Raw genomic sequence first — 12,775 nt, forward strand, 5'->3', positions numbered from 1 at the left:
CCGCTCCCATTGTATATACAGATACACACTACATCCCCAGCCTCTTCCCCTGTTACTCTTGCAAACTCATGCCAAAGCAGGTTTGCAGAAGGGTGGAAACATCTTTTCCCCCATGAAAGGTTTTCAATGCTGTTGCTTGATCTTTTATTGTATAAAGAAATGTTGTCCAGTTGTGATAAAACTGCCCCGACACTGAGCTAACCATGAGCAACATGGACGCTGCTGTCAGCTCACAGCGCATCTAAACCCCGTCCATAGCTGCAGCCTCATTCTCCTCAAATGATGCTGATTGGTCTGAACAGCATCTTAGTCTGGTTCACCAGAAATGTTGCAGACGAGAGATTTACAAGATGGATTTTCCTAATGATAGACATAGAGTCTGGCAAATCCATCCAAACAAGATTCAGAACAAGATACAAAACAAGATACAAAACAAGATATGAAACAAAAACAAAACAAGATACAAAACAACAAGATACGAAACAACAAGATACAAAACAAGATGCAAAACAATAAGATTCAAAACAAGGAATGAGACAGGAAGATACAAAACAAGATACAAAAGCAAGACACGAAACAAGAAACGAAACAAGACGCAAAACAACAACATATGAAACAACAACATGAAATAACAAGATACGAAATAACAAGATACAAAAAAACCCAATAAGATACAATACAAAGTATTAAACGACAAGAAATCAAACAAAATACAAAAAAGATACAAAACAAGATACAAAACAACAAGATAAACAGAAATATATGAAACAACAAGATTCAAAACAAGAAACGAGACAAGATACGAAACAAGATAAAAAAACAAGATACGAGATAACAAGATACAAAGCAAGATACGAAACAAGAAAGGAAACAAGATGCAAAACAACAAGACGCGAAACACCAACATACAAAATAACAAGATACGAAACAACAATATATGAAACAAGATACAAAAAATTAGATTAAAAAACAAGATACCAAACAAGATTCAAACACAAGATACGAGATAACAATATACAAAGCAAGATACGAGATAACAAGATACAGATGACAAGATACGAAACAACAAGATATGAAACAACAATCTACAAAACAAGATATGAAACAAGATACGAAACAAGTGCTTTGAGAAAAGTCCTATAAAAGCTCCAGACCATTTACCATTGAGCATTAGCTTCCAGAAACTTCAGTGAGCGTTGCCCCTGTAAATATTTTGCCCATTGAGAAATTAAGGTATACAATCTAGCAAATAGATTCAGCAGCTCTGCTAAAGCCAGTTTAAGGTAAAACTAGGCCAGATAACCATTTTAGCTCATTTACTAAATTACATGGAGCAGCTGTACTCGTCTGCTTTGCTATATAGCCCAGCTTTCCCAAGCGCATCCTGTTTGAAGGGGCAATGCTCACTGAAACTGGAGGCTGCTGCTGGTCCTATCCCCAAATACCTATACAACTCAACTTAAAAAATACCAAAATATCCTTTTAAAAATAATTTTGACCAGGTACATTGGCTAGGATGGCAACAACCATGGCAGACTGTTTCTGGCTGTCAGCTGAAGAAATCTACAAAAGCAGTCATACAGACCCTGAAATACATGAAAATAAAGCTCAGGTTTAAAAATACCCCACTTCTCCTTTAGTTTTATTTAATACTTGAGCTGAATAATACCTTATTTTCTGCTCCAGTGACAAATTCCAATCCCTGACTGACATGTTGTTGCTCATTTAAAAGTTTCTTGCAGCTCTGCCATTGTCAGAACTCTGATTATCATTTTCATTTTCTTCTAAATAATCGAGCTGACCCTGAAGTCAGAAAAATAATTTTTAATCTTTGTGAGTTGATTGTGTGATGGAGCTTCACTGTGATGTTGAACTCTTTCTGACAGATGATGTTTTGTATGTTTATTAGCACAACAAATTTCAGACTTTAAATCAATCAGGACACTTTGAAATCCTTCCTGTAATACTGATGTCATAATGATGTCTGTCACAGCCACTTTGCAACTTTTTTGGGCCCTTGAAGCTGGTGACAGTTGGGACCAGAGTTGCCATGTTTTTGGTTATTTTGTTCACCCATTCAGGTCAGTCCTGTGAACACTAACATCTCAAAGACTGCAGGATTTCATCAAACTTTGCACAAACTTCCACAATGATTCAAGGATGAACTGATTTGATTTTGGATCTTGAAGGCTGTTTTTACACAGTTCAGCAACTGTTTACCTCGTTGAAGCATTTAACAACCCTTTAATCTAACAGGGATCATCTTCAGTAACCATTAAAACCCTTTCTTGGGAACAGGTCCACCCACAAAACTGGACATAAGCGAGCCCAGCCACACCTGAAAACTTTGTTACAGATCAGGATTTGACAAATGATGAGAAAGAGAAAACCCATCCCCACATATCCTCTCCTCCTTTAATCCCCCACTCTCTTCTCCCTGTTTTTTCATGCTGTTTGTCCCTCCTTTGTTCCCGTCCCTCACTGTAACAGTAGAAAGATAATGGAAGTGGCTTAGAGTCAGGATTACTCCAAACAGCTCAACAGCTCTGCCTTCCTCTCGCTCAGGTTTTGGGGATGTGTTTTTTAATTTAAACATTATCATTTGATTCACACTGATCCTGGGGCTTTTAGAAAACGTCGGATTTTCATGCAAATAAACAGGAATAATGAGCAGGGGACGTGCTGCTCGCTCACAGAGATCTGCTGCCTTGCATCTTTTAAAGAACTCATACGGGAGAGTTTCATTAAAGGAGCTTATTAGAAAGTCCTGCAGACGTCGACGGCTGAGGGAAATCTTTCATATCTGTGATTGTGTCCTGAAATCTAGGTCAGGGCTTTTCATTTCACTGAGGTTTTACCTTCAAGTCTTTATATATATGCTTTAAAAGAAAGTGGACGATGAAATCAGAAAACAACAGCTCACGTCAGATGAATGCTAATGGGCTAAATAGCTGTGTTAATCACTGATAGCATAATTACATCTGGATATAATTGGAGCGGAGCCTTATTTCTTCCTCATTTAAAGCTGCTGAGTTTCCAAAGATGTCTGGAGATATTTATCAGGTTTTAACGTCCAGATAAAAGCGCTCTTTTTCATAAAGTTAAAACAAGTTCATTAAAAACTCTTTTCAGGTAATTTACTGCCAAATGTAGCGACTTTCTTTAGCATATACGCCACATTTCTGACTTTATCTATGACTCAACAGTGATTCATTAGTGGTCATTATTCAGAGGTTTGATGTAGTTTAATGGCTCACAGTTATTTTTATTGAAAGTTAGAGAATAAAAACCAAGTAGGAGAAAAAAAAAGGATAAACTACAGATGCCCAGATTGATCTGCAACTCATGAACATGTCAAAATTATAAATACTTTTATATCTTCTTAATTCCACATGCTTCAAACTGTGCAACACCTCCTCTATTTTTGTTCAGCAGCACCAAAAGTCCCAATGTTTTGAGGAAATACAGATATACATTTATATTTCCACACAAAGGAGAAGTGTGATGTATGATCAAATGAGAGTGTCTGTATTCTAAAACAGAGCAGTGATATAGAGAGAGATGATGTGATTTCCTGATTGTTTCACAGCACTTAAAGAAGTTAGAAAACACAGTTGTTCCCATTCTTATTCCAGTATCAGAAAAATGTCCGATACTGCTTAAAATTCAGGTATTGGTATCGGCGTGTACACGAGTTTATGCACCAATCCGATACCGTTTTGTTTAATTTGGTTTTTTTTCTCGTTTAGCCATGATAAATGTTAGCCCTGTAAACTGGAAATCAACTTCCTTTACTGCTGGAAAGCACTGCATGTTAGAACTACTGTTTTTAGAGCAGTGAAGAAGAACAAAAGGACCCACTGCAGCAGCAAAGAATGGTGTCTGCATGACAGTTTTTCTCTGAATGTGATTGATAAAACGCCTTCCAGACCGGCATTGTCGTACAAGACGAGAAGTCACACAGTTTATCAAAAGTTAAATAACCTTTGAACCATAAATCACTTCCTCTACCTTGTTTTTATTTTTGAAGCTAGTCGTTGTGTCTTCCCGTTGATGCCTTTGAATCCTTAAAGTATTTTTAGCGAGCCTTGAACTCGTGTGACTTTTCAGGACACCAAAGATCAAATCCACACCAGGAAACCTGATATTGAATGTCTTTTTATCCATTTAAATCCAACTACAATCATTTCTTACCACTAGCTTGAATGCTAATCATCATATCATTTACTCTTTGTGAGCATCTGTCAGCCAATGGCAGGCTGTTCAATGATCACGTCATGCTGCAAGAATAAAGCATAATGGAGAGAGATAGAGAGAGCCTGTTAGCAGCCCTCTGTGTTATTTTTATTTTAATATTTGGCAGTAAAACTGAATAATGCTGTTCATTATGATTCTATTAGTTGACCCATGTTCTGAGTCAAATATAGGTATTAGAGAATTTGCTAGTCTGCACAGTCACTCCAGAAAGTTCACACTGGTATCGTATTGATTCACAGTATCAATCAATACCCAACACCTTGGTACCAGAATTGGTATCAGGAAGAAAAAAATGCTATTGGAACATCTCTAGTTATAACTTAACTAGTCTCAGCATCAGGTTTTGTGTGGACTTTATACCATAACTTAAGGCAGAGCTTACGTATAGCTGGTGCAACAGGCTACTGGTCCCTAAAAGTTTACATTTACATTACATCACATACATTACTTTACATTCCAACCTGTGGACTGATGACAGCCTCACAGCCCTGCAAAAGCAATGATGCCCATAAAATGACCTAAATATGGAAAAGATTAGAATTTACAGGCAGAGCAGAATCTCTGCAGACACTTCCTGTGATTCATTAATGATCATCCAGTGAAAACATTTGATTTTATGTGGGCATGTTACATTATTTTAGGAAAATGTGATTTATTTTGACTTATATTGCTACAAACAGTAGATGTTTATGTATCACCATGGATCCTGCTGTAAAGCAGATTACTGGCTTAAACTGATTGTTGAACAAAGACTCAAAAATCAGTTTTTGCAAAAGATTCCTAAGGTCACAGGGAGATTTGAAGGGCAGAAAACAAATGATCTGTAGCCTCTACAACATAAGAGATAAGATCAATTTGATTTACACCGAGCTGGTGATGTTTGCTAGCCAACTGGTTATGAGCATGTTAGCCTAGGGAATCAAATTTAATGCAGCACTTTCTACTGTAGTCTTGAAAAACTCTACCAACTCATCTGCTGCTGCTGTGTCAGTCATCTTCCTTCACTCGAATCAGCCGTGGCAAGAGCTCCCAAAATGTTGTTCTTATTGGGAAATTTTTCCCTGTGAAATGGGACGGTCCTTGAATTCTTCATTGAGGAAGCAGAAGAGTCGACACCGACATTTCTGCTGTAAGTGATTTTTAAAAACTCTTCTTCTAAATCAAAAAGATCATTCTGCATTGGCTCAACTTTAATCCTGATATTAGACTGTTGTTGAGATTTTCAAACCTTGCAGGTGATTCGTGAGACCTCCTGGGAGATTTCACACAACACATGGTTTGCAGTGTGCCTCTGGAAAATCTCTTTTTGAAGGAGTTGGCAGCCTTTCACCCTCCAACTCCACCCAACAAGAATCAGGACATCCTACCAAAAACATAGGGGGGCCAAGGGCTGTGGATTCTGGAGGGGTTGTGATTTATTTAGCTATTTTCTAGCTATGATGGATCTTATTTCAAACAGGACTGTACAAACATAACCTCACATTCATGTGTTTTAGATGTGGTTTATTCTCCAGGCAGCACAGTAAAACATAATTTTGCGAACCTGCCAACCCATTACTGCTGTATCTTGAAATCTGTACTTTCTATTAAAGCTTTCTTCCAGCCTGACACAGAAAATCACTCTGTTTTCCGTATGTGTCCCAGCCCGGCTCACGGTGTTAGCAGTGGAGAAAGCGAGGGCAGGAAAACAACATGAGGGACCGCAGAGAAAACTGACAAAAACACAAACAACAACACAGATTTAATTTTCCTTTGGCTTTACAAATATTACTCTGCAGACAAAGCATGTCAGCAGCGTTTCAACGAAACGCCCTCAGCCAGCAAGCAGCCACACTGCTGCTAGATCGAGTTACACCGCTGAGCTGTTTCCTGAGCCCGGTGGAGCTGTATGAGGAAATGATAAAATAATTCAGTGAAGAAATAACCTGAGTTTACTGTACAGCCTCACTGAGAGCTTTAAATTTAATGTAATTACAGAACCATGGTCCAGTGTCGGTAATGAAGCTGTAACTCAGTACGCTGCTTGTGTGCAGAATCCATTTAAGCATACCTTTGAATCTTTTCCACCTACACAACTTTTATGAGGGCTGACTGTTTTTGTAAGATTTATTTTTGGGAGGCTTTTATGCCTCTATTTCAGGAACCTGGGCCAACTGCTTCAAGGACAACAGCCTCAGTATATGGGGAACATGGACATAACCACAAGGCAAGTGGTTTTTAAAGTGGAACCTCTCAAGAGACAACAGGACACCAAGGTGGGATGCTGTGAAAAAAAGCCATCCAAACATCCAGACCTACCTTGCCCTATGTGAAAAAGTCATTGCCCACAATTGTTAAATCATGAGTTAACTGTGATTAACCACATCTTTTGAAAAGCTGAGTTCAGTTTTACCATCCACACCCAGGCCTGATCACTGCCAGACCTGTTGGATCCAGAAATCCCTTAAATAGAACCTGTCTGACAAAGTGAAGTAGGCTAAAGATCTCAGGTTCTATTTAAGGGATTTCTGGATCCAACAGGTCTGGCAGTGATCAGGCCTGGGTGTGGATAGTCCAAAACATGAGGTTAATCACAATTAAGTCATGATTTAACAAGGGGGAAATGACTTTTCGACATAGGGCCAGATAGGGCTGATGGCTTTTCCTCTTTGTAATTGAAATCATCATTTGAACACTGACTTTTTTATTTTACTCATGTTATCTTTATATAATATAAAAATTAGTTTGATAAACTGAAACATTTGAATGTGACAAATATGGAAAAAATAAGTAATCAGAAAGGGAAAATACTCACAGCACTGTCAGAGACCAAATCAATGATGTTTTATGGATTTATTGTGAAGCATTGCTATACAGCTGCAAGATGACATAATCTACTAGAGCAGGTCTTAATTATTCATGTCACTCTTTAGTTCTTTAATCATTCAGACCGAGATATATAAAAACGGAGCCAAGGTTAGAAAAATTCCCCAAAGGTAGGTTGTTGCTCTATTCTCAGGATAGGGTTAGGGTGTGTTTTCTTTAAAAGAACATTCAAAGAAAGCTCTAAAATGATAAACTTTCTTATTAAAGACGGATTTTGGAGGTCAAAGTGGTGATAAATAGCGCCTCTATCTAAATCTCCATCTTCTCCTGGAGTAACAAGTCTGTTAGTCCCTCCACTCCCGCCCCGAGCTCGGTTACTTTCTCATAAAGTATGTATGTTCCTCCTTATCTGCCTGCGGCCTGCTTGTACCGCTCCGATAAATACTTCATCACTTCACTCGCCGTTGCATCGCAGCCGTCTATTTTCCCGCCTTTTACGACAGACCAGGTGACAGCGCTGAAAAACACTACCTTTGCCCAAGGACACAGTGTGACAATAAGATTAGGGAGCTGTTCCCGGCAGCACGCCGCGCTGCATGTGTGAGTGTAGATGTGTGCCTACCCCGTTGCCGTGGCAGCGTGCGATGCAAGTCTCCAGCTCGGTGAAAGAAGCATTTTGGCATCGTCGGTCTCTGCACACCTGTGGCAACACAAGCAGAGTGATCACACACTGTGCAAGAGATTACAGTCCACACAGAAACACAGGCACAGCCCCGGGGCTTTGGAGCGAGCCGCCAGCCTGAGGAGATTCAGGGTGCAGCAGCAGTATCCCGGTTTATATCTCCTCTAAAATGCTGAGCTGCTTTTATGAGACACAGTCTGCCTCTGCTGCTGCTCTCAATCTCACCAGAAGAATCAGTTTTATTCATGCTGGAGTGAGTTTTGTTTAATAAAGGAGCCTGTAACATCTATTTTTGTTGGAAAGACACATACTGCAGGGAAAAGGAAAGGTAGACACAGGTTTCAGGACTGAGAGATGAGTCAGAGAATCAAACAAGATGAAGACAGGATTTCTGCATTTAAGGCTGGAGGTAAACCTGCTCTTAACGATGCATACAGGCATGCGTAATGGCTGCAGCAAGTCTCCTCCATTAGCTGAGCATGCCAGCTTAAAATCAACACAATGCAGACATGAATTGTTGTATGCTCCCTAATAGTTTAAGCTGACAGAATTAATTCACTATCAACACTTTCTTGGTTTAAAATACAACTCCAATTCCCAAAAAGCTGGGGCACTGTGTAAAATGTAAATAAAAACAGTAATTGCCAAATCTCATAAACCCATATTCTATTCACAATAGAACATAAACAACCTATCAGATGTTTTTACCATTTCATGAAAAACACATCTCAAAAAAGTGGGGACAGGGCCATGTTTACCATTGTGTAATGTCTGGTAAGTGAGGAGACCAGCAGCTGGACTTTTGGGAGAGCAATGTTGTCCCATTCTGGTCTGATGGAGGATTCTAGCTGCTCAACAGTCCTGGGTTTTCTTTAGTAGTTTTTTTCTTAGCGATTCTCCAAATACTTTCTATTAGTGAAAGATGTGGACTGCAGGCAGGCCAGTTCAGCACTAGGACTTGTCAACTGTGAAGCCATGCTGTTGTGATTGATGTGGTATGTGGTTTAACATTATGTTGCTGTAATAGTCAAGGCCATTCCTGAAAGAGGGATTGTCTGGAAAGGAGCATATGTTGCTCTAAAACCTCTATCTACTTTTTTTTTTTTTTTTTTTTTTTTTAAGCACTGACAGTTCCTTTACAGATGTGTAGGCTGACCACACCATAGGCACAAATGCAACCCCATACCATCAGAGATGCAGGCTTTAGAACTGAGCCAGGATAACAAGCTGGATGCTCCCTCTCCTCTTCAGTCAAAAGGACATGGCATCTGTGGTTTCCAAAAATAATTTCAGATTTTGATTCATCTGACCACACAACAGTTTTCCATGTTGCCTCAGTCCATTTTAAATGAGCTTTGTCCCAGAGAAGACGGCAGTGTTCCTGGATCCTGTTCACATATGGCTTCTTCTCTCCATGATCCAGCTGGCCGACTGTGTTGACCGACATTGATTGGAAGTGTTCCTGAGCCCGTGCAGTGATAGGGTTAGTTTAATGAAGTGGCCCCTGAGGATTTCTCCAGATTCTCTGAATTTTTTGATGATAAATGCACTGTAGATGGTGGGATATCAAAAGTCTTTGCAACTTTACATTGAGGAACAATTTTCTGAAAAATCTTTATTTCTGAGAGATTCTGCCTCTCTAAAATGCTCCTTTCACACCAAGTCATGTTAGTGACCTGTTGACAATTAACCTCAGTAGTTTTAAAATGCTCCTCCAGCTGTTTTTCATGAGTAGCAGTTACTTTTCCAGTCTTTAGTTGCACTGTCCCAACTTTTTTGAGATGTGTTGTTGCCATCAAACCCATGAAAAGGTAAAATGTCTCAGTTTCAATATGTTGGTTATGTTCTATTGTGAATAAAATATGGGTTTATGAGATTTGACAATTATCAACTTCTGTTTTTATTGGCATTTTACACAGTGTTCCAACTTTTTTCAAATTGAGGATGTAAATCTGTACCATGGAGTTGTTATTTAGGAAAACTTTAGTCCTATTGATTGTGACTAAATCAGAATTAAATCAGTTTCTTTTTCAGGCTTATGCTGCTGACAAAAACACAAAAACAAACCTGTTGCTGCCAGCTGTTGCTGCCAACTTCAGCAATCTACCAAACCAGTTTCAACAGCTGTTTTACAAACTTGGACCGTGCCTTAGACAGTAATGGAATCCCCTTTTAACTTTATGCAGACTGGAGTTAAAAAGTAGTGTATTTTTTAGTGCAGCTGGAGCCCTCCCTTACAAACTGCAGGTTATAATTCATGACTTTTTTATGTAGCGCTCCATCACTGAGTTATATTAGCACTTACATTAGTATCTACATTAGCACTGTATCAGCCGCTCTGCCTGTTGTTGGCAGATCTATTGTTAGCAGCGAATCAATTTAGCACTGCTGAATGTGTGACCGTGTGATTAGAAGCAGCCGCTTTGTGCTATGTGTGCATTTATGGCCTGTTCAATATGATGACTCAAAATTCATCACGCTGGGTGGCACACAATATTCTCTGCTGCCTATTTATAATATATTACCAATGCAGCAGTATTCAGGCCTTTCAGCGAGGCCTGCACACTGACTGAGGTGGAATTAAAATGGCTGAATCGTGCTGCAGTGGTAGAGGAGAATAAACTGAAATAGAATTACTGGTTCAAACAGAGGAATGTATTTCATGTAAATGTATTTCACATACATTATTCAGGCCTGATTCTAAAGGAGTGAAATGTTTATTTGGAGGTGGGCTTGGTGGGAAATTTATATTCAACTCAGCACCAGAACACCAATTTAAATGTACTTAAAAACAGAACAAACTCCAAAGTAAATGTGACTTCATGGTCCTTTAAACCTTGACAATGTTTTTCAGAGGTGAAATATTAAAGAAAAAAATAAAACAGTACACTAAAGCTGGCAAGGTTACTAAGAGATGAATGGGGAACTATTTGCCTGTGATCCAGGGAATAAATGAGTAACTAAGTGCTTGTTAACAGAGTGAAAATGAGTAAGAACGTGCAAGTAAAGCAGGAAAAATGAGTCAGTACCTGCTTGTTAACAAGGAAGGAATGAGTCAGTACCTGCTCTTAAAGTAGGAAAAATGAGTCCGTAGCAGCGAATTTAAAAAAGTTAAATATTGAGTCAGTACCTGCTAGTTAGCCAGGGCAAACCTAGTAAGTATTGGCTTGTTCAAAAGTCAAAAAAGATTAAATAACTGCTAGTTAACCAGAGCAAAAACGAGTCAGTACCTGCTAGTTAACCAGGGCCAAAATGAGTCTGTACCTGCTAGTTAAACAGGGCAAAAAATTAGTCAGTACCTTCTACTAAACGTGGGCAAAATCAGTAAGTCTTGGCTTGTTAACAAGTCAAAAAAGAGTTAATACCTGCTAGTTCAAAGGGAAAAATGAATCATGATCCTGCTAGTAACTGGTTATTAACTGGAGTATTCTGTTCTCAAAGAGTCTATTCAGGATAAAACTTCAGTATGTAAAAGGGGGTTGGTTTGTGTCAATTTTTATTTCAGTCTTTGTCTGTATGTTCCTTATGTGTCTTCCTGGTTGGAGTTCACTGCTCTTGCTAAGAATGTCTGCCTGTCCCATCAGCTGCACATGTCTAAAGGTCATCCTGCAGACTGTTGATGTCCTTGTGTTAACTGACTTCAGAAAAAGTTTGTACTGCTGAGCATTCAATTTTCTTGAAAGAACAGCAGTTAAAGGATGTAGATTCATTTAGAAACAAAGAAAAAGAAATACAGACATTCAAAGTTACAGAAAGGAGAGAGGAGAAGGATTAAATCTCCATTGCATAGCAAGGGGATAAGTGGAGGAGGCGTGCAACTTTAACGGGATGCAGACACGCAGGGAAGGAATGGAGGAGGTGTGCAGTTTGACTGGGCGGTATCCATTTTTAAACACTTTTTAACCCTCCCCAAATCTCTCTTTTGAAGGTTGCATCAAGCCCTTGCCGAGCAGAGAGGTGCTTCTACAGGAGTTTCATTCAATCCTTTAACAAAATGCTTTGAGTCCAAAAGAAGGGATAAAGCCGTTTTTAGAGGGGGGCTAGAAGTGATTTATAGTTGCAGCATTGTTTTCATGCTTACAGGTAAATGGAGCTTACATCAGGGTAGAGGATAAGATGATTTGCATCTTTTTCCCTCTTTCTATCAGTGCATAAAGAATAATCACCCTCTTTTCCTCACTGCTCTTAAAGTAAAATGAGAAATAATATTCAGAACTATTATCAGACAGGATGTAGAAATGTGAAGCAATGTTCCCCATGGTTTTAAACAGATGAAGATAGGTCGGCTTTATTATTATCGTCCCGATGTGCAGCAATGGTCCAGCTGCAACATCACTTTGCAGGAAGCTTTGTGATGGTAATAAGAGTAATACTGTGGCTATTTTAAATGCCTCAGGACATGGTATGACTGTATCATCACCCATTCCTAGCATGCAGTGATACAGAGGAGGTGAAAAGAGGTGGCATGGAGGTATATTGAGGGGATAAGTGGAGAAGGTGTGCAGTGAATTGGATTGAATTTCCCTTGGATTAATAGACTGTCTGGTAGAGATGCTTGCTTACAGCACAGGTGGTGAATTAACTTCGCACCCAAAGTAAAAATTTTACTGGGGCTGAAAGTATAAGACATGTAAACAAAGCTCAATGCAGATATGAAATTCTATGTTTTATGCATGATCTCTTTAAAAGAAACTTGGGTTTGATTTTATCGCCCCTGAGTAATGGCAGCACGAACAAAGAGCTCCAAAGCAGAACGGCTCGGAGATCTCAGAGACTGAAGAGGCTCTCTGTCAGAAACATTTCTCCATCTGTTTGTTGTTTTTGGCTGCAGAACACAGCTTTAAATCCTGTGTGACGGAGATGTGCTGTGCTGCCAGCTGCACTCTCTCCACTCACAGGTCGCGTCAGAGCAGCGGGCAGGTGTCTCAGCAGGGGGGCGGACATGGTAATTGTTGAGTCAAGTGCTGCTATTGATCACAAACTCTGCCCTGACCTCGTGTTCACTCCCTTCTGAGGGAAAAAACCTCAGAG

The 12,775-nt window shown here is 39.4% G+C and overlaps 1 protein-coding gene across 2 annotated transcripts in view; it reads right to left on the bottom strand.

Moving 5' to 3' along the window:
* Positions 1–12,775, bottom strand: part of adam19a (ADAM metallopeptidase domain 19a) — a 253,726-nt gene that overhangs the window by 14,636 nt on the left and 226,315 nt on the right. For both annotated transcript variants that reach the window (XM_041779714.1, XM_041779715.1), the window contains one exon: positions 7,685–7,762. In XM_041779714.1, coding sequence (XP_041635648.1) covers positions 7,685–7,762 — 78 coding nt within the window. The remainder of the gene's footprint in view (positions 1–7,684; positions 7,763–12,775) is intronic.

This window comes from Cheilinus undulatus, linkage group 22 (assembly GCF_018320785.1).
Source record: "Cheilinus undulatus linkage group 22, ASM1832078v1, whole genome shotgun sequence".
Lineage (NCBI taxonomy): Eukaryota > Metazoa > Chordata > Actinopteri > Labriformes > Labridae > Cheilinus > Cheilinus undulatus.